The sequence below is a fragment of the Heloderma suspectum genome, chromosome 3 (assembly GCF_057233095.1).
Source record: "Heloderma suspectum isolate Gila_16-S chromosome 3, 16-S_ref, whole genome shotgun sequence".
Taxonomy (NCBI): Eukaryota; Metazoa; Chordata; class Lepidosauria; order Squamata; family Helodermatidae; genus Heloderma; species Heloderma suspectum.
The window spans coordinates 50,929,620-50,952,860 of NC_139460.1; the positions used below are offsets into that span (position 1 = coordinate 50,929,620).

General features: G+C 44.1%; 1 protein-coding gene across 1 annotated transcript in view; it reads left to right on the forward strand.

Moving 5' to 3' along the window:
• The window catches only part of TMEM45A (transmembrane protein 45A), a 30,984-nt gene extending 26,299 nt beyond the window's left edge, over positions 1–4,685 (forward strand). The window contains exon 6 of the mRNA XM_084841685.1: positions 1,290–4,685. Coding sequence (XP_084697811.1) covers positions 1,290–1,383 — 94 coding nt within the window. The 3' untranslated portion in view covers positions 1,384–4,685. The remainder of the gene's footprint in view (positions 1–1,289) is intronic.
• Positions 4,686–23,241: the final 18,556 nt, after the last annotated feature.

Consider the following 23,241-nt stretch of genomic DNA (forward strand, 5'->3'; position numbering starts at 1 on the left):
AAATTGCAGGCATAGGCCCTCTTGTACAATAGGATCATGTGCTTTGTACATTTTCTCAAACAAAGATGACCTTGTTTAACTGTCCTCAGTCCTGGAGTAACAGCAGGGGAAGACATTCAAAGGTGCCTCTCCTTCCATAGCATTCACATGTACTCTAGCAGTCACATAGTGAGCTATTTTTCCTGTTTAGATGTCCCTTATCAGATATAACTAGCAAAATGCCCTTCATTCTGACAGGCAGAGTGTGTCCGGAGAGAGCGCTTGTGTATTGCAATGATCCATAGAGGGGATTAAGTGCACATCCTCCCCCATGCGTTGCACTCATACTGTGGGATTCTTGTCCATACAGGCTGGTCTTCCCAGTGTTGGGGTTAAAGGAAGGTTTTGCCCTCACCTGTGGAGACTGTTGGCTCCAATTTTGGTGGGGCTGTGAATCCATTCCGGGTTTCAGTGAGAACCAGCCAGAACTGTAAAGGAGCTGTCCAAGGTGCTGAAGCTCTTTTGCGGACAGTGCAAAATGTTGCTTTCTGCCACAGGAATGAACAGTAGCTATTCACTTATATAGGAATCACAGAATAGTAGGGTTGGAAGGGGCCTAAAAGGCCATACAGGAGATAGAAAATTGATAATTTTGGGGTGAGGACTAAACTTGCTCTCTGCCCCAGTGACACCAGCCATTGAGAATCAAGGCTAGTCCCTAGCTGTGTAGCCTCAGTGTGAATTCTGTTTTCTTGGTCAGCTAGAGCAGGGGTGCAGAACTTTTCAGCCTGAGGGCCAAATTCCATTTTAGAGAAGCTCTTGGGGGCTGCATTCCAATGGCAGGAAGGGCAAAAGGGATGAGGCCAACCCCCCTCCAAAAGTCCAGACATAACAGGGTATTTCAGCTTAAAGCTCTTCCTGCCACTAACTAAGCCTTAGGAGAGGCATTTCAACCTTTTAGAATGGGACGGGGGACCTGCACAGAAGCTGAGAAACTGCCAAATGATTGCTGGTTGGGAGAAAGGGGGTAGGGACAAGGGAAGGAAAGGGAAGGGAATGTGGCCTTCTGGGTCCCGCCAGAGGGCTAGATTTAGCCCCAGGCAATGGTTGTTCACCCCTGTATGATAGAATGGAGTGTTGAGAGAAGAGGGTAGAATGTTGGGAACTGGACTTAATATATTTATGTTGTTAATGTGACATCCCATATAAGAATACCCCTCCCCCCCCCACACACACAGTTGTTCCCTACTTAGCTTAGAAAATGTGAAGATGTACCATGAATTATTCTACTTCATTTTTCCTCTCTCCAGGGTAGTTCGGTCAAGATTAAAACAAGCCCCAGCAATGGAACTTGGATTACTGAAAACATCCGAGCGAGACCAGGAGTCAGAAGATGAGATCTAGTTTAGCATAACTATTTTCTCATAGTTTACCATCTCTTCCTTCCATTTCTGAGCTGTAATGGTTTGTTTACCGTGTCATTTAGGCTTACACAATCTGTGCATCTAGACATTAATTTATGAAATGTCCATTAGTGCATTGTTTATCCTATGCTTGAAGTAGAAAGAGAACATTTTACTATTGAACAGGCTGGGGGTGACATTCCAAGTGAAAATCAATCTAGGCCATTAATAGATGATGGGTTTGCTCTTTCATTGCTCTTGAGTAAACTGGGAAATTTCCACACATGTTGAAGGACCAAATACAATCCCACTGTTGCAGAAAACTGATTTTCAAACCAAGCAATTTCTACATTGTACATATCTGTTTTAAATATAAAGGATAATTCCTTGTCTAGTTTGTGTGTTGCAAATTTACAAAGTGTGTGTATGCAACTATTTGACTATGTTTCTTATCATTATTATTTATTATCAGTTGTGCTCAAACTGCAAAAAGGATACAAGAAGCCAGTGTAGAATTATTTAGCAACAGGACTCAGCAAATAATGATATTCCTCAGTTGCTGAGTAATTGAAGTTACTACACTGGACTTGTTACGTATCTGCAGCAGAGTTAATTTATTTATATAAAAATTACACAGAAGGCTGCTGTATATTTTAGACACCTTCTGCTCTGAATCCATTCACTGTAGAGTAGACTTGGACCAGGATTCAATTCCCACCCACCCCTCCGCCATGAAACTTACCCAAGCCTTGGGGATATCATTTTGTTTCAGACTAACCTACCTCGCAAGGTTGTTGTCAGAATGAAATGTACAATGCCCTGTGCTCATTGGAGGAAGGGTGAGATACAAATGCATTTAATAAATCTAATCTTGGCAGTGAACAGAATCACCATTAAATGCAGAAACAGAGTATATAGATGTGAGAGTCACGTACCAGAGATCTGGCAACAGAAGTATTTTGCTGAACATATACAGATCATAACTGAGAGTACATTTGAAAGCTCAACATTTTTGAAGGTAGGGTGGCCACATACACATTGCCAAAAAAGAGAAAACGCATCACCCAAAGAGGAAAAACGGTACAGATTTGCATAAAAATACATAGGCTAAGTTCTATGTAGAGATGCAAATTGAGAAATAATTACTATAATTTAAGAAGAAATACAATACATCTCATCATAGTGGGGAAGACAGTGACCAGATTGCGTGTTCCGCCTGCTCAGCCTGTTTTCCAGGTGCTAACTGTGGATGGGAAACTTCAAGGCTGCTGCTGCTCCCTCTTTCTATGGCTCTTTCTCTTTAAACCGGACCTGGGTTGGACAGCCCTTCAAACAGAAGTCGCCTTCAAAGGACTATCCTCTGGCGGCTCCTTAAGCAGAGAACTGACTTTTGTAAAGTACGATATATGTCAACAGTATCCAGTGGACGCTGGTTGCTCTAATTTCAGTGGGGCTGAGAATCCATTCTGGGTTTCAGTCAGAACTCTAATGGAGCTATCCAAGGTGCTGAACCCATTTGGGGGGTAGGGCTCAGCACACGGGATAGCTCCTTTAGAGTTCTGGATGGTTCTGGTTGAAACCAAGAATGGATTCACAGCCCCACTGAAATCAGAGCCCCCAGCCTCCACTGACTATCTGAAGGGCATCTGGAGGGACTATACCTCAGTGGCAGAGCACATTAGGGATGTATGAAAGTCCCTTACCTGATCCCGAAGCTAGATTTGCGGTGGGGGGGAGGCGCCCCGTCCCTCCCCACAAAATTCTAGGCGGGGGGGAGGTGCCCCGTCCCTCCCCGCCGAAATTCTGGCCGGGGGGAGGCACCCCGTCCCTCCCCGCCGAAATTCTGGGCGGGGGGGAGGCGCCCCGTCCCTCCGGCCACGAATCCTCCTGTCCTACTGGGATGCAAATGGCGGCGGCCATAGCCGCTGCCGTTTGCGTCCCTGCAGTCAGCCATGGTAGGCTACGTAAATGTTTACATAGCCTATCAAGGCTGAGTGAAAAAAAACAAAAAACCCGCGCGTATGCAAATGGCAGTGCCCATGGGCGCTGCCATTTGCGTTCCTTATTTTGGCACGTGTAGTCTATGTAAACATTTACGTAGACTACGGCGAAAATAAGGGGAACGCTCTTTGCGTTTGTTTTTCACTCAGCCGTGATAGACACGTGTTTAAACATTTATTTAACATTTAATTTAACATTTAAACACGTGTAAATGTTTACGTAGCCTATCACCGTGTTTTTTAAAAATCTAGCCGTGATAGGCTACGTAAATCTTTACATAGCCTATCGCGTTTTTGTTTTGTTTTTTTTAAACTTGGAAATGGCGGTGGCGGCAGCCGGTCGGAACCGAACCGCCGCTGAACCGCCGCCGGAGCTGCCGCCGCCAGGGACATTTGCACAAGGTAAGTCCCGTCCCGGAGGGGGCGGGGGGACAGACCATTTCTCCACCAATTTCGGGGGGCCGAATGCCAGCCGAGATTCGTGGAGAAATTCTCTGACATCCCTAGGGACATGGCTTGCATATAGAAGGTCCCAAGTTCAATCCCTGGCATCTCCAGGTAGGACAGAAAAAACTGCCTGAAACCCTGGAGTGCTGCTGCCATTCAGTGTTGGCAATACTGGGCTACATGGACCAATGGTACGACCCAAGGCAGTTCCCTATGTTCCTAAGAGCAGAGGCTGTATACACTTGTGCTGATTGTTGCTAGTGTGAACTACTAGAAGCAATCACCATGGGTTAGCAGTGAGTGGTGTTTAACAGGGGCACTGTAGTGCCAAAACCACCCATCCTGCCCCACTCATGCTACTTCCTGGACATACTGCTTCTCCTTTTTCCATTCTGGTGTTGCAATCCACTCTGCTTCCTGGAGAAAGCAACATTCGGAAGCACCCTTATTTGTGTTAAATAACACAGTATGAAACTATACTCAGGAAAGACCATATGGTATTGTGTGCCTTTAGCTTTAACGTCACTTAGTATACTCAGGTTAAAATATCTTGTTTGGGGCAGAAAATGGTAAGGGTGTTTGCAAATGTCTTAGGGTGTATGAGTGTGTTGTCTTTAGGAATTCTATTGCAGAGGAACCCTAGTAATTGCCATTTGATATGCACTTTCTATGCATTCAAAATTCCTGTTATAACAAACTCTTAGTAGAGAAGAAGTATCCTGAAGAATCCTATCAGCTAATCAGTCGAAGATGCTTAGAGGTGGTGCACTGCTTTAAGATTATGAATAGTGATTTGCTTTTAAAGGCACTGCGTTGTTATCATAGTATGTTGAAATAAAGTAGTTCCAGTTCACTTTGAAAGAAGAAAATGTTGTGTGATGGGTTGGTTTTTACTCTTTGGCTGCAGTCCATAGTCCAGTTAAGCTAATCCACTTGCAGTAAAGTCCTTGGCTTATGGCCTGTTCTTAACCACATGATCTTGAAATGGAGGCACATGAGTTCAGTGTGATTTAGTCCCAAGGAAGTGTGCATAAGACGTAGAGTGGTCACAAAAAAAAAGGATATGAATTGCCTGAAAAGAGTGTGAAAGAGGACAGCAATTTGCATGCAATTTGCATATACTAATGTATAAATGCAACTTTGGAAATAATAATTATAATTTACAAAGAAATACAGTACATCTCACCATAGTGTGCAAGACTATGACCAGATGACCTGTGTATTTGCCTGTTCAGTCTGCTGTTCAGGTTCTGGTAATTGTGGATGGGCAACAGTTGCTATGGTTGTTTATTTTAAAACCAGACTTGGACTGGACAGCCCTTCAAATAGAGGACACCTTCGAATAGAGGACTGTCCTCTGTGAGAGAGGTCACATGGCCACCCTAATGGGATTGCAGTATTAGCCGCAGTGTAGTAAAACTGGAATTACATTTTTTAAAGTGCCAGTGTGATGACGAGAGTGATTTGAGGATTGCATGGGTATTGCTAAAAGATTAGCTATGCCATAGTTAAAAGCCTAGTTCTTCAACTGTTATTTACATCATTAACATATTTATCTATGTATTTAAAATTATTTTTAGGCTGCCTTTAAGGGTAAAACCCTCTCACGGCAGCATACAAGATAAAAAACAATACAAAAGTATGTCGGTACAAATATTTACAAATACATGTGCTATAAAATACTATAAAAACAGATAACAGCAATAAAACCTGTTAATGGCATTGGGCAAGTGAGAAGGGCCTGTGCTGATGACCTCAGAATGTGGGCAAGCTGGTAGGGGAGAAGGCGGTCCTTCAAATAACTTGGGCCCAAACCATTTAAGGCTTTAAAGATTAAAGCCAGCACCTTAAATTGGGATTGGCAACCAGGCCTGGCATCAGGAGTTGGCAAGACCAGGCAGCTGCAGGGGGCCCATGGACTCAGAAGGCCCCCTTCCCGCCGACCCCAAGACCCTCCACTCACCACCACTGGCATTTGTCCTCTGGAGAGTCATGTCCGGAGGAGGGAGCGGCTGGTGCAGTTCTTCAGATAGCCAGCCAGACCCAAATGCCTGGCTGGGTGGGATCCTTTCTCAAAGCCAGGAATTGTAAAGACAAGAGACAAGGCCCAGGAGATTTATTTATTTATTTATTTATTTATTATTTATTTATTTCATGTCTATACCGCCCAATAGCCGAAGCTCTCTGGGCGGTTCACAAAAATTAAAACCAAACAACACACAATAAAACAATTTAAAATATATAGAACATTAAAACCACAATATAACAATAGAACCACAATAAAACCTAGCAGCAGTGCAGGAGTTTAAAATACAGATTTAAAACAGCAAAGATAAAAATTTAGAAAGCTAAAATGCTAAAATGCCTGGGAAAATAAAAAGGTCTTCACCTAGCGCCGAAAGGAATACAATGTAGGCGCCAGGTGAACCTCACTAGGGAGCTCATTCCAGAGCCGGGGTGCCACAGCAGAAAAAGCCCTCCTCCTAGTAGCCACCTGCCTCACTTCCTTTGGCAGGGGCTCACGGAGAAGGGCCGCTGAGGATGATCTTAAGGTCCGGGCAGGCACATATGGGAGGAGGCGATCCTTCAGGTAACCTGGCCCCAAGCCGTTAAGGGCTTTGAATGTTAACACCAGCACTTTGAATCGGGCCCGGAAATGGACTGGCAGCCAGTGCAACTGGAAAAGTACTGGCGTAATATGAGCTCTCAGGCCAGTCCCTGTTAACAATCTTGCTTGCCTGTGTCACAGGTGATCTCCCAGGACACGTGTCCTCAGGAGCAGCTGCCCATCCTCTGTGTAGCCAGAGCTAACAGAAGACAGGTGTCCCAGGAGATCTCCCACTGAGTTCAGCTAAGGAGTTCAGCATACAAATGGAGGAACAGAGGATGGATCTTTCACACCCAGATCTGTACTCTCCACTATGAGGAGGGAGATGGAGCTCTGGTCCTTCTATTTATGCTCTTCTTGATATTTTCAACTCCAGTTCATACCTGGGAGTCCATCACCAGTGCACAAGGCTGATGCTAAGTTTATGGTTCAGCTCTAGTCCATGTGGGGGTGGTATTTGAACTGTGGCAGCTATGCAGAGGTATCCATTTCTCCCAATCATGGTAGCTGTGCAAACAAACCCCATGCGGAGCCCCCCCCCCTCAGGATAGCCTCTCAGGGCAGATATGGCTGGCCAGTGAACTTTCAGACCGGTCCACATGCCCTCATGCCACTTTGGTAGGGGCACCATTGTGTAGAAACAGGGGCTTCTTACAGCAAGATAGAGTGCCCTCAAGAAGGTGAAGAGCTGCCCCTGCGCCACCCCTGGCATTCAGTGCTCTGAAATCTCAGGGAGCAGGCTCACAGGCTAAAGAAAGTGGTTTAAATCATGCTCCTTCATTGGAGGCTGGTGGCTCCAATGACAGTGGGGCAGTGCATCTGCCCCGGGGTTCAGTCAGAACCTGTCAGAACTCCAGAGGAGCTATCCAAGGTCCAAGGCACTGGCATCAGAGCCTACACCCTCCACTGCTCTCCTTTGTTCCCAACACAATCTGCTAATGAATGGGACTGCTGAGTGCATTCAGCAGGAGGGCTGCTGTTGCAGAATGAAGAGGTAAATGCTACACCAGGAGGTCTGTTACCTTAGTGCCGCTTCTGCAGCACCAAGTATCCCCCATTTGAAAGCATTTTTCTAGGGTGTCCTGGTTTTCTGTTTCCAAGCTGGCAGTGGTAGTCTATTACCAGCTTTGAAATTATGCTCAATCTTAATACGTGCATTAATACGTGATATGACGAGGAACTTGGAAATCCATGTATTGGCAAAAGGAATGTTGGCATCCCTGTCTTAAACTCATTTACCTGGTTACAAAAGCACAGAGAGTCCCGTGGCAGCTTAAAGTCTAACATGTTTGAAGTGTTATCCTCATTTATGTAGGCAGAGGCCATGGTAGAACACACGCTCTGCATGCAGAGGGCAGTATCCAATAGGGGCAGTGTGCACAGGGCCAGCCCTGCCAGGGTCTGGTCCATGCGCACCCAGCTCCACCAGCCCAGGTTCGTGTATGGCCCGTACCACGCACAGCTGTGATATAATACTTCCAGGGGTAAGCCCTGATGTGCACAAAAATTGTGGTTTCTGAAAGGGGCGTGACCTGGTTCTTCCAGAAACCAGCGTTTTTGCGCATGTAGGGACTTTTCTCTGGAAGTGCTATATTTGCAGCTGCATGAGGAGCGGGGCCTGGCGGGCCTGGCTGCACATGCACTGCCCCTATTGGATACTACCCAGGAGGTCCCAGGTTCAGTCTCTAACATCTCCAGGTAAGCCTAGGAAAGAATCCTGCCTGAAACTCTGGAGAGCCACTGCCAGTCAGTATTGACAATATTGGCCTTGATGGACCAGTGTTTTGACTTTGTATGTGGCAGTTTCCTATGTTCATATATTCTGTGTGTGTGTGTGTGTGTGTGTTGTGACAGATTTGTCTGTGTCTGAGGATTATATGATATGGGATTTCTGTATTTAGCTAGATGTACCCCATCTAATGTACCTCATGCCATATACCAAGGACAAAGTGCCACCAAGGACACTATAAGTTTACAACATTCCTGGTGTTAACACAGAGTTTTTAGACAGAGGACTCCGAGATCATGCATGTCTTTTTATCTTTACTTCAACACCTTAAGCAGCTTCTACGTTTTATGATATACGTAAGAGAATTAAACTTACGAAACAGTTGCAAGCAAAACACAATTCAAAAATATTCAAAGTTTAGGCCTAGGAGCATTGCTTTGTATGGTAAAGTTTAAAGTTTAAAGTAAGAGATTAAAGTTTCTCACCCAGTAACATTTCTGAGCTGAAGCAAAAAGGAGTGGAGAGAAGTCAATGAGAACCTGTGCCATTGTCATCCTGAGGACAAATGCTACATTCTGTGAGAACTGATATTTGGTTCTGGTGAGGACAGATGGAACGTCCTCTAGTTCCTATATTTTGCCTCTTACATTTAAATGATTTTTGATTAATTGCTCACATGTTATGGAACTTAGCTCAGCATTTTAACAATGAATTATTATTTTTTTCAAATTCCCAGCAATATTTCAAATTCCCAGCACCAAATCTATGATTTGGAGCAATATATTTTTATGTTCTAGTTGGCACATTACTGTAAGTTCCCCAAAACAGGAACCATCCTGTTAAACTCAAACAGGAACTATCCCCCAAACAGGAGTGTAAACAGGAACCAAAACAGGAACCATCTCCCAAACAGGAACCATCTGCTTCTTTTTCCAGATCTGTGGCCTTCCCAAAATATTTCATGCCATTTTTACTCCTTCATGTCATAAGCTGAACAATAGTACAGTAAGTACTTATTTTCTCTTCCTTCTTATCTAATGCACATGTTTTCTGATTTTGAGTGGGAAATTTCGCTTTTCCTGAGTTTGGCTGGCAAAATGGTTCTACCTTGATTTTCCCAGAGACCTTGAGAAGCAGGCTTCTAGGTCTGTAAAAAGTCACAGCCTGTTAGCACAAATGCTTCTATTAGAATCAAACTGATTCAAACTTTATACAGGAATATAATTTAATATTCCTAAACTATAATATTCTCTATGAAAATTGTAGCTTAGGAGAGTGTAGCAATTTATGGAAGAGGTAGAAGACCAATAACTCTTTATTTTGGAGAAATATTTGCCAAGTAGTCTTTTATGCAGGTTGGTGCTGGAGTCTTGCCAGATGCCTAAACAAGTGCAAATACTTCTGGGGCAATTTTTTTGTTTCAGTGTATGAATTAAAAAATAGGGTCAAATGGGGGTCATAGATGAATGAAGAAAATGTGGTCAGATGTGAGAAGTATAGCCTGTGACAATTCTTTGTAAAAGATAAGCAAAGTGACCATTTACAACATCAGCAATAATGAGTGACAGGGCCAGCCCTACCATTAGACACAGTGAGGTGACTGCCTCAGGCAACAGATGCCAGGAGGCAGAAGTATGAACTCTCTGGATGTTCCTCCTGAACACCCCAGCCATTCCCCATGGTTGGAAGACAGAGCTGTGTGTGCTTCCTGTTGAGGTTTAGACTCTTGGCAGCCTTTCCTATCTGCAAGGGTGGGGGACCTATTAAAATGGTCTGCCCCTGGAGGCTAATGGATTTTGATGGATTCCAGAGGGCTCTGGGGGCTTTTCCTGCTGGTATGGCTGGTGCTCCTATTGAAGCCCAGGTCACTCTGTGGAATGCAGAGATGACTCGGGCGGTTGACATGATCGTGCCCAAGCGCCCTCTCTCTCTGACCAGAGCCCAGCCAGGTCCTTGGTATACACAGGTGGAGGAAAACGTGTGCTGAGTCTGACCAAACACAGGTTAGAGCTCATTCTCGAGCCTGCTCAGTGGCGGTGAGGGTGGCAAAGAGGGAGTTCTATTCCACCAGCATTGCATCATCTCAGTGTCATACAGCAGAGCTTTTCTGAGTGGTTTGCGGCCTGTTTCATTCTGGGCCAGGGACAGAGACTGTGGAACCCTCGGTTGCATGCTGTGACCAGTTTGCACAGCACTTTGAAGATAAAGTTGCTCAGATTCGTCATGAATTAGACACCACAATTAATGCAGTTCCATTGGTAGAGGCGTTCAGAGCACCGTCTGGTCCAGTTTTATTGGATGAGTTTCAGTTACTGAGGCCTGAGGATGCGGACAAGGTGCTTGGCCAAGTCCAATCGACCACTTGTGTGCTTGACCCTTGCCCTTCATGGCTTATTAAATCAAACAAGGAGGGGTTGTCCAGCTGGGTCTAGGAGGGTGCAAATTCCTCCTTCAGAGAGGGAGTGGTGCCGGCCGCTTTAAAAGAGGTGGTAATCAGACCACTCCTGAAAAAGCCTAACCTGGACTCGGAGGATGTTAATAATTATAGGCCAGTGGCCAACATCCCCTTCCTGGGCAAGGTGCTTGAGCAGGTGGTTGCAGGACAGCTCCAGGCGCTCTTGAATAAAACAGATTACCTAGACCCATTTCAATCAGGTTTCAGGCCTGGTTTTGGAACAGAAACTGCCTTGGTTGCCCTGTGGGATGACCACTGCCAGGAGAGGGACAGGGGAGTGTGATCCTGTTGATTTTCTGGAACTCTCAGCGGCTTTCAATACCATCAGCCATGGTATCCTTCTGGATAGGTTGCCTGGGTTGGGAGTTGCAGGCACTGCACTGCAGTGGTTCTGCTCCTACTTGGATGGCTGATTCCAGAAGGTGGGGGGGGATTATTGCTCTGTGCCTTATGCCACAGGGTTCCACAGGCCTCTATTTTATCCCCCATGCTGTTTAACATCTACATGAAACCACTGGGGGAGGTTATCTGGAGGTGTGGGCTGAGGTGCCATCAATATGCAGATGACACCCAGCTCTACCTCTCTTTCTCATCAAAACCAGGTGAGGCAGTGGCTGTTCTGAATCAGTGTCTGGGCACGGTAATGGACTGGATGAGGGCCAATAAACTGAAACTCAATCCAGACAAGACGGAGGTACTGTTAGTGGGTGGTTCGTCTGCCCGGCTAGGCGACAGTCAACTTGTTCTGGAGGGGGTTGCACTCCCCCTAAAGGATCAGGTTCATAGTTTGGGGGTGCTCTTGGACCCAGAACTGTCACTTGAGGCACAGGTGAACTCAGTAGCACGGAGCACTTTTTATCAGCTTAGGTTGGTATACCAACTACGCCCTTATCTGGACAGAGATAGCCTAGCTACAGTTATCCCATGCTCTGATAACTTCTCATCTGGATTTCTGCAATGCATTATACGTGGGGCTGCCTTTGAAAATGGTCCGGAAACTTCAGCTAGTCCAAAATAGGGCAGCAAGATTGTTAACAGGGACTGGCCAATGAGATCATATGCCAGTACTTTCCAGCTGCACTGGCTGCCAGTAAATTTCCGGGCCTGATTCAAAGTGCTGGTATTAACATTCAAAGCCCTAAACGGCTTGGGGCCAGGTTATCTGAAGGATCGTCTACTCCCATATGTGCCTGCCCGGACCTTAAGGTCATCCTCAGCGGCCCTCCTTCGTGAGCCCCTGCCAAAGGAAGTGAGGCTGGTGGCTACTAGAAGGAGGGCCTTTTCTGCGGTGGCACCCCGGCTGTGGAATGAGCTCCCTAGTGAGGTTCGCCTGGCACCTACATTGTATCCTTCCAGCGCCAGGTGAAGACCTTTTTATTTTCCCAGGCATTTTAGCATTTTTAGCATTTTAGCTTTCTCGACTTTTAGCTTTGCTGTTTTAAATCTGTATTTTAAATCTTTGCATTGCTGCTAGGTTTTACGCTGGTTTTCATCTGGTTGTATTGTTATATTGTGGTTTTAATGTTTTTATATTTTATATTGTTTTGCTGTGTGCTTGTTGGTTTTAATTTTTGTGAACTGCCCAGAGAGCTTTGGCTATTGGGCGGTATAGAAATGAAATGAATGAATAAATATGTAGCCTGTCTTGTGTCCCTATGCTGCCCTACTGCCCTCAGGCATGGTAGAGGACACTGTTCCATCACCTGTACTGAAGTAAGATTCAACTTCCAGTCCAATTGGCTTCTGTACTTGACATAGGAGGGCACTATCTTGTCCTTGGCCTCAGGCAGCATCATGCCTTGGATCAGCACTGATGGGAGATAACAAACATAGCCATCCTAGCTTTGCAGCTGATGAAGTGGACACTAGTCCAGGAGTGGGAAGACTTCAAGCTTGCACGATCATTTTGTACTAGAACCCTGAGCTCCCCCAACTGGGCCTGGTGCAAAAGACAGATACTTAGAATTAAAGAATTTGGAGCCCAGGGATTAGAGTATCAGAGCTGAACGGAGCTCACAATCCTTGTACAAACTCCTGGTTAACCCCAAGTTTTCTTCTTTTCAGCAGTATAATATAGGGTGGGAAGGAGTCATTTGTTGCTGCTGTTATTAAACAACTGGGAGTCAGAAATGCTTGCTGATCTCCTGCAGATCACCCAGAGATCTAGCAGTAGAACCATATCTGTCTTCTGCCCACCCTGCTGTAGTCCATACAATCTTTGTATGATCTTTGTTTTTTTAATGTTGAGTTTCAAACCAGCTTTTGCACTCTCCACTTTCACCCTCAACAAGAGGCTCTTTAGATCCTCTTTGCTTTCTGCCATTAGGGTGGTATCGTCTGCGTATCTGAGGTTGTTGATAATTCTCCCGGCAATCTTAATTCCGACCTGTGATTCATCCAACCTGGCATTTCTCATGATGTACTCTGCATATAAATTAAATAAGCAGGGTGACAATATACAGCCTTGTCGTACTCCTTTCCCAATTTTGAACCAATCGGTTGTTCCATGTCCGGTTCTTACTGTTGCTTCTTGACCCTCATACAGGTTTCTCAGGAGACCGGTAAGGTGGTCTGGTATGCCCATCTCTTTAAGAATTTGCCACAGTTTGTTGTGATCCACACAATCAAAGGCTTTAGCATAGTCAATGAAGAAGACATTTTTCTGGAATTCTCTTGCTTTCTCCATGATCCAGCAAATGTTGGCGATTTGATCTCTAGTACCTCTGCCTCTTCGAAACCCTGCTTGTACTTCCAGTAGTTCTCAGTTCACATGCTGCTGAAGCCTAGCTTGTAGGATTTTGAGCATCACCTTGCTGGCATGTGAAATGAGCGCAATTGTGCAGTAGTTTGAACACTCTTTGGCATTGCCCTTCTTTGGAATTGGAATGTAAACTGACCTTTTCCAGGCTTGTGGCCACTGTTGTGTGTTCCAAATTTGTTGGCATATTGAGTGCAGCACTTCAACAGCATCATCTTTTAGGATTTTAAATAGCTCAGCTGGAATACTGTCATCTCTGCTAGCTTTGTTGTTAGTAACGCTTCCTAAGGCCCACTTGACTTCACTCTCGAGGATGTCCGGCTCAAGTTCAGTGACCACACTATCATGGCTATCAGGGACATGAAGATCTTTCCTGTATAGTTCTTCTGTGTATTCTTTCCACCTCTTCTTAATCTCATTTGCTTCTGTTAGGTCCCTGCCTTCTTTGTCCTTTATCATGCCCATCTTTGCACAAAAGGTTCCCTTGAGATCTCCGATTTTCTTGAAGAGATCTCCAGTCTTTCCCATTCTGTTGTTTTCCTCGATTTCTTTGCATTGTTCATTTAAGAAGGCCTTCTTGTCTTTCCTTGCTATTCTCTGGAACTCTGCAATCAGTTGGATATATCTTCCCCTTTCTCCCTTGCTTTTCGCTTCCCTTCTTTCGTCAGCTACTTGTAAAGCCTCATCAGACAGCCACTTTGCTTTCTTTCGTTTCTTTTTCTTTGGGATGGATTGAGTTGCTGCCTCCTGAACAATGTTACGGACCTCCATCCATAGTTCTTCAGGCACTCTGTCTATCAGGTCTAACTGCCATCAGGTCTAAAAGTTAGACAGGTCTAACTGTCTAACTTTTCTTTCAGGAAAGAAAGAGATCATGCAGCATTTGTAACTATTTATGGGAGAAACAGACAACTCCTTCCACATAACAACAGCTACACTGCTGTGGATCTAGTGCTCAGATCACAACTTCGTGTTGCTGGTTATGTACTCAAGTCTCTTTAGTTTGATAGTGCTGTGTCATTAGTGATTATAAAATCACTGATTACAATTCCGTAGCCACATCCATGCAAAGAAAGTTGTTGTTTTTTCCTTTCCACACCGAATGTGTTTCATGTGGGTGATTATGTAGCAGAGCCTTTCCCAGCCTGGCACCCTCCAGATCAATTGGACTACAACTCCTATCATCCACAATTAGCATGGCAACGGCACCAGGCTGGGGAGGGCTGATACAGCCCTTTAAAAAAAAAAATTGCTGAAAAGGAAAAAAAGTGGTGAAAAGTGGCACAGGCTTGTAGCAATGTTAACAGTATATTACTCTTTGTGTTCTTCTTTTTCCTTTGAAGGATATTTGCAGTGGAGGCTGGCGGCTCTGATGTCAGTGGGCTGTGACTCCATTCTTGGTTTCAGTCAGAACCAGCCAGAACTCTAAAGGAGCTGTCCAAGAGCTGAACGTTAAGGGGTTATGGTTCAGCACCTCGGATAGCTCCTTTAGAGTTGTGACTGGTTCTGCCTGAAACCCAGAGTGGCTCTACTGCCCCATGACATCGGAGCCACCAGCCTCCTCTGGGTATATGTTCCTTTTTCTGTCATTACAATAAGGACACACATTCTCTTTCTGTCATTACAATAAGGGCCAAACGACTTTGCTTCAACAGGAAGGCCACTCCACCCCTCCACCCATTATATTTGAACTGATCTCACAGTACACAGTTGTGTCTACAGCAAGCATAGTGCCACTAGTGAAGTTGCACCTAGACCTAATGCTAAAAAAATATGATTGTCCATCCAAACCTTTTTTGGCGAGCAGTGGCGTGTGTGTTTAAAAACTATACTGCTGTGATCATTATATATCCATGTATAGATATGCCACATGTTTGTTGCATAAAAATACACATGCCAATCCAGCAAAGGAGATCCTTGTGGATAAAGGTAGCCATGCACAGCCCATGTAGATGGAGGTGCATTTTCTGATCCAGACTATTGCATTTTGATTGTGATGCTCCTCTAGATCCTTCTGAACTTGGCAAGGTGCTTTGAGCAGGATGTCAATAACTGAAGAGAACAAAAAAATGCTTGCTCCCCCAAAACTGTTTTATCAATTCCTCTGCCTATAAGCTGGTTCAGATCCCATCCTGCCAAGCCACTCCTACTAGAAATTCCCTCAGCCTCACACACCCAGACCTCCTATATGCTCCACACTAGGTTTGCCCATGGAACCCCCTCCTATGCTGACAGGGAATGGAACCTTCATATTCAGAAGCAGTATCATATATACGAATAGTGATCTCAGTTCTCTGAGTGCTGACCCAAAGTGGCACCATCCATGCACAAGAGGGAGGGATCAGCAAACTTGTGGGAAGCTTTTTGGGTATTTTCAGTAGCCACTCGCAGGCTGTGGTACCCCCTTCCAAGGGAGGCTAGGTTCGCTCCCTTTCTGCTGTCCTTCCACTGGCAGGCAAAGAACGCCTTATTCAAGAACGCCTTTGACCTCTAAGTGGGTTTGTTGGGTCGGGTGCTGTTTTTATTTTTTATTCTGTGATTGTTTTGTTTTATTGTATTTCAATGTATTTTGATGCTTTAATCAATTTTAATTATTCCTGTAAGCCACCTAGTGTGCCATTTTTGTAGAAAGCCAGGGTACAAATCAAATAAATAAATAAACAAACCTCAAGTTTTGTTTTAAAAAAACCTTTAGGCAAAACAAAACCATACAAGGTGAAAACCCCTAAAACAGTCCAATAAGGACTGAGCATACTCAGTGGTCATGAGCTGGGGGTGAGGGGCAGAAGAGGGGAAATCCATAGGGAGGAGGAATGGAATGGAATATCCTGGAAAAGGTTATGGCTGGTTGGCTGGAACCTGAACACTGCAACATTTTGTTGCAGGTTACATTTGTACTTCTGAATTCAATTCTTAAGACTATGTCTATGGGGAAGACAGGAAGCAACCCCTGCAAAACTGTTTTGAGGTTCCAAAAACTAAAATGATAACACTAAAAAACAAAAAACCCTCTGCTGGTCTTTTGCACACACTTTGATCTTCAAGGATTTCCCCCCACCACATTTTTCCAAAATGGGGCATTTTTTGGTTCATTCTGCACACTGAAGAAGAAGCTACCACTGTTCTGTATTCCAAGCTTGCCTCCAGGAACAGAGAAATATAGTCTGCAGCCAAATTTCAGAGTGGATTAAACAGACACATGAAAAATATTCATTGCTGGAATGTAAATATTTTTTCCATTTTAACCCAAGTTGTACTATAACCCGAGTCCAAAGTTCTCATCTTCTGTGCTATAAGAAGTACTAGCTATCAACAAGTTTCAAGTAGTTTGACACTAAATAAAGAACTAGCAAATAAAAGTAAGTCACTTCCTCATTGTATCAATGCACATATGGTGGATACAGCAGATGCTGTTTTTCTTATATATATCTATAAGTTTCTGAGTAGACCTTCTGCTTTTGCATCAGGAAGAACCACGTGCTTTCATGATGAAGGTCATCTTGCGGTTCAGTTCTTGGGGAAGGGCTGTAGCTCATTGGTAGAACACATGTGTTGTGTGCAAAATGTTCCAGGTTCAGTCCCTGGCATCTGCAGGTAGGGCTGGGGAAGAACCCTGTCTGGAACCCTGGAGAACTGCCAGTCAATGTAGGCAATACTGAGTGCAATGAAGCAATGGTCTGACTTGGTATAAGGCAGCTTCCTGTACTCCAATTTATGTTGTTTCTGTTTGTTTAGTGGCTTAGTTTTTGTTTGTTTAGAATGAACTAAAAAATGGAGAATGCTCACCCGACCACCATCTGCTTCAACTTAGAAGTAGATGTACAGTTCATTGGATGGCAACTCCATAGTCTCTGCCTACAACTGACTCTGTCACTTGCAGGGATGAGCTGCCTGAACAAGACTGGCAGGAATTGCTTTCCTTTCTTGCTTCTCAATGAACATCTCCTTGTTAAGGAGGGAGGAGAGAGAAAAGTAACATATAATTATTGAATCCCATTAGGACTTCAGAACAGGACCTGGGCCACCTCAATAACCTTCCCAGACTGCTTACCATAGTGCATTACTGCTATTGCTGCAGATTTGTACTAACTGCATTTGCATTATTTCTTTTGAGGGCTTAGGAATTAATCCTGTTTTGGGGGATTTACCCAAGAAGAAATTAAGTGTGGTTAAGTACCACAGAGCCAGTGTGGTGTAGTGGCTAGAGTGTTGGACAGGGACTTGGGAGATCCGGGTTCTAGTCCCCACTCGGCCATGGAAGCTCACTGGGTGACTTTGGGCCAGTCACACGCTCTCAGCCCAACCCACCTCACAGGGTTGTTGTTGTGAGGATAAAATGGAGAGGAGGAGGATAATGTAAGCCGTCTTGGGTTCCTTGCAAGAGGAAAAAAGGCGGGTTATAAATGCAATAAATAATTAAATAAATAAGTGTTATTCTGCAGCAGTTGCGATGTGCTCAGTTGCATATGCTCTCATTTCATGTACATCTAAGTTAAATGCCCCATTGATTTCATGCATGTCTAAGTTAAATTTTTTAGGAGCAGAAGGTGTGAATTAACTTGAGATACAGTTTAAAGATGATTTTGACTTAGGCCAGATCTACACCTTGTGTCATATCATTATGATCCCATCATGGTAATGCTATATTCTTCTTGCACATTTATACCTCGTAGGACACACAATGACATTTGTTGCAGTATATTGAATAATATGGAATAAAAAGCGGGAAATAACACTGTGATAGCAGTGTATTGAATGTGTGATGTGCCCCAACAGTTATCAGTGCACTTCAATACTGCTATAAAGCAGTAGTGTAGATCTAGCCTTAGGCCCAAACTAAATGTGTTTTTCCTCCCAACACAAATAAGAGCTTCAAAGGAGGTATTCCTCAGGGCCCTAGCAAAGGAAGAAAGGGCTAAATTTCCCCCTCCATATCTGGAGAAACACATATCTTTCACTATCACATCAGGGTAGGACTTTGGGGTTGACATCTAGGGCCCTCCCTGGTAGAATGAGCAAGAAGCGTTCCAAATGTAGCAGACCGGGCTTATCAGATTTTGAAACAAGTGAAATAGTACATATTGCTGTCTAATGAGGAAATACAATAAAGTCCAGAGTGTAAAATTACTTAACTGCACCCTGCTCAGGTCTCTTTTAAAATGGGACAACAAGGGCAAAATTTCCTCCCTTAAAGGTAAGAATGGCAGTTAATAGCTGATTGATCACAAGGAAGTGAGTGGAGAATACTATTTCCCAGCAAAGTAGGAGACGGGAGCTCAGCATGCCTTCATGCTGGCCTCACCTGAAAACACTAACTGCCTTTTTTTTTTTTTGCAAAGCAATAACCATTGTGCTTTGGGCACTATGCTTTTGACAGCTTATTATCAGGTTTGCACCAGGGAAATAAAGTATTTTATATATACTAATTCAATGTCTCAGTATATCCATCCAACTTAAAAAAAGAATTCAGAGGAGGCTGGTGGCTACAATTTCAGTGGGGCTATGAATCCATTTTGGATTTCTGCCAGAACCAGCCAGAACTCTAAAGGAGCTATCCAAGGTTCTGAACCTATTTGGGGGGTAGGGTCTGTATGGTTCTGCAAATAGGTTCAGCACCTTGGATAGCTCCTTTAGAGTTCTGGTTGGTTCTGACTGAAACCCAGAATGGATTCAAAGCCCACCAACTTCAGAGCCACCAGTCTCCACTGAAAGAATTATCGCAGACTGACCTCTTAGCCAGCATTTAAAACAGGTGTGTTGCTTAATTTTTTTATTCTTTTAAAATTGACTGATGCGCATAGTAGAATTGCTCTGCATAGTCCACTAGCTGCTGGCTGCTGAATCATATTTATCTGATTGATAAACTACTCCTAACTATGTTTATTTGGCAGTATGTCATACTGCGTTCAATGAGACTTTATTGTGTCTAAGACTACAGACTAAGCAACTTGCTTATTTGCTTATCGGCCTCCCTGAGATCCGTGGCAGAATTTTCGTACATCCCTAGCTCTAAATTGCCTCAAGATCACACAAGAGTCTGTTAACGAGATGTTGATATTGGTGACTAAAATTGGGCATTCACACAGAGCTCTGAAACTGCTGGATAAAACCCTAAAAAATACCAATCATGTATTTTTAAATCATGTAATGAAAGTGATTAGAAACAGGTCCTATAAATATTTTCTTACATCTGTAAAGCAAAACTCTGAATAAAATGGCTCATGTGAAAACTGTTGCATTTTTTGTTTTGTTTTTTCTTATGGGGGGGGCAGCGCAACTGTCACCTTCGCAAATGGGGCGTGGTGTAGAGTTTGATGCGAGCCTCCTTTACTACTTATCTTTTACTACCACATCTCCAATTACTGTACACTGTGTTTCCCCCTCTATTTTTACCTTATGGCCTGTTTCAAAGATTTGCTTAATTTTACAACTCATTGTCCTATGGCTCAATGAAACCTGGACCTTGAAATGATTCCTGATCTTATTCCACACTCTCTTCTGCACCCAAGGAACTTTGGCTGGAGGTGCCCTTTCGTCTCCTTAATAGCATCAGTCTTCTTACTTTGAAGACAGTACCCATATCGCTGCTGCTTCTTAAGCTCACATTTCAACAGGCTATGCTGTAGGGTATGAACCTGGTGGTTAGTTTGTTCTTATGGAACAAATGATTTGTACGCTGCTCAGTAAATTGCAATATAACTCTTTCTTGATGGCAACGTAACATTCCGTCTTCACAAGTTGCTCCTATACCAACATTGTATAATGCAACACCGTAACAGAGCACTGGTTCAACCAAAAACAATGTGATGCACATGACACATCACTCCAAACCACAATAAATAACCAGCAATCACACATCCAATTTTCAACAAACGTTTAAAAGAAATTATTTGTAAACTTCTTTCCTGTCAAGCCTACGAATAAAGGATATATCGTCATGCAATCCTTCTAATAGTTCTCCCCCCCCCGCCACTCTTTAAACAGATGCAACAGCTACAAACAGTTCTCCATGCTTCTGCCAAAACAGTGGAATCCATCCAGATGGTATTTGCCTTTGTCCGGAGGAGTGGACAGGATCCTACTGTGAGACAGGTCACTGAACTTTGTCCACTGTTTAAATGGTTAACTGTATTTTGGGAATGAAGGTATTTAGTGCATTTTAGCATATGCTCTTTTCTCACTACGATCCCACGCATGTAAAATAAGTTTACACTGGACTATGTCTGACCAGTGTCATGTTTAAATTAGGCTGAGGTTCCTACATATGAAACATTAGCACGTGTCTGGAATCTGTGGCCCGGATGAATGCCACAGTGGTGTGCGCTAAAGTGCACATGTACTTCTGCTCTCTGTGGAATCCCCTGCCTGTTGATGTCAGGCAGGTGCCAATGCTGTTTTGGGTTCAGCGCCTGCCAGTGGAGGCTGATGGCTCCGATTTCGGTGGGGCTGTGAACTTATTCTGGCTTCAGTCAGAACCAGCCAGAACTCTAAAGGAGCTATCCAAGGCACTGAACCCATTGTGGGGATAGGGTTCAGCACTGTGGATAGCTCCTTTAGAGTTCTGGCTGGTTCTGACTGAAACTCAGAATGGAGTCACAGCCCCACTGAAATTGGAGACACCAACCTCCACTGGCGCCTGCTGAAGACTTCTTTTTTTAAAACAATCCTTTTTTAAACAATTTACCACCCATTTTAAATGCAGGATCACAACAACTCCCTTTTTCACATGCCTCCTTTCCCCCCACCCCTTTCCCCTTCCTTCTCCCCATAGTCTTCCATTATCTTTCATCGATCTCGCTCCTCTTCTTGCTGCTTCTGCGCTTTTCACAGAGGAAACTGAAGCAGAACACAACGGGGTAATTTGATAGCTCATTATCTGAGATCTATTTAAAAATGGAACAAAGGGCATTTAGTGCAGGAGAAGCCTTGGATGATCATGGTGTCATCTAAAGAGCCCACAAACGTCCGTGAAGGCACAGTCTCAATCGCAGATGTGAAGAAAGCCCAGGAGAAGTGACAGAGGCAGTGTTTGCCTCTATGTCCTCCTTTTTGTTGCTTTGCTATTAGACACACTTTTGAGTGCATCCAGTGGAGTTGCATGGAGCTGGGAGGCTTTAGGGTCCTCCAGATCCTTGGTGCCTCCCCTCCTTGCCCCTCATTCGCATCCTCACCCAAGGTCAGAGGGTGTGGAAGCAATTGTGGTGCTCAGGAGTGTAGTGGCAAATTCAGAAGTGCAGGGTCCCTTCATGACATTCACAGCCATGCCCCCTTCTAAGATTATACAACCTTGTAAGATATACAGCCTTCAACTGGGATCCAACAGTGCAGCTGAGAGTAAGGCAGTGGTATCTCAATTGAGAAAAGTAAGGCAGTGGTATCTCAATCTGAGAAAAAATGCAAGGGTGTTAATCTTTTTCACTCACTCACTCACTCACAGACAAACATTTTGGGTTTTCAAAATATGATACTCTATGGAAGCTTCACCCTCTCAACTCAGCCCTCCTAGACAGATCCCTTCTCATTTAAACAGCCCCCTTAGCGCCCCAACATTACCCATTAGCCTTCCCTAAGCTCCTTCATTATATCTCCCCCTCCAACAGAAACATCCACACACCCAGCTGGATCGAACTACACACGGAGTGGTGCACTGGTAAATTTGGAAATGTAGGAGCTCATTGTGACAGTCTCCAAGGGCAGTCCAAAAATGTCAGGCAGCTGTGTCAATCCATACCAACAAACCAGTTCTAGGAGTTTTCATCTCCACCAGGAGCATGATAGCCTTCATGACTCAAAACCAGTCCTTTTCTAAATATCCAATAGGGTTTATATTAATCAATTCCACATCTTGTGAAATAAAGTGATGTATAAATCAGGCAAACAATGAGTACTTAAGAGTCAGGGTATGTGCAAAAGTAAGTGAACCCCTGGTTGCATCAGATCAATTAAAGAGAATAATTAAAATGAGGTGTTTAAGTAATTAGGTAGATCTTCACAGGTGAGTTTGGGAGGCTCCACCATATAAAAGGATCAGAAACTTTGTGAGTTTGGTCTTCACCATACGATTGTGTGGAAACGCATCATGCCATGATCAAAAGACATCTCTGAGGACCTTAAAAAGAGCAGTTATTGCTGCTCATCAGTCTAGAATGGGTTACAAAACCATTCCTAAGGATTTGGGGCTCCACCAATTCACTGTCAGACAGATAGTCTACAAATGGAAAAAGTTCAAGACCACAGTCACTCTTCCCAGGAATGGTCGTCCTACCAACATCTCTCCAAGAACAAACCAGCACATCATCCAGGAAGTAAAAACAACAACCCGAGAGTAACATCCTATGATCTGCAGGCCACTCTCGCCTTGGCTAATGTGAGTGTTCATGACTCAACAATCAGAAAAAGACTGAACAAGAATGGTGTTCATGAAAGGATAGCCAGAAGAAAACCACTGCTCTCTAAAAAAAAACATTGCTGCCCATCTGAAGTTCGCTAAAGATCACATTGATGATCCCCAAGACTTCTAGAACAATGTTCTCTGGATAGATGCGTCAAAGGTAGAACTTATTGGCCTTAATGAGAAATGTTATGTTTGGCGAAAAACAAACATTGAGATCGAACAGAAGAACCTCATCCCAACTGTCAAGCATGGTGGTGGAAATGTGATGGCTTGGGCCTGCTTTGCTGCCTCAGGACCTGGATAGCTTGCCATTATTGACACAACCATGAATTCTGCAGTGTATCAGAAGATTCTAGAGGAGAATGTCAGGCCACCCATCCATGAGCTGAAGCTGAACCGAAAGTGGGTCATGCAACAAGATATTGATCTTAAATATACAAGCAGATCTACAAAAGAATGACTGCAGAA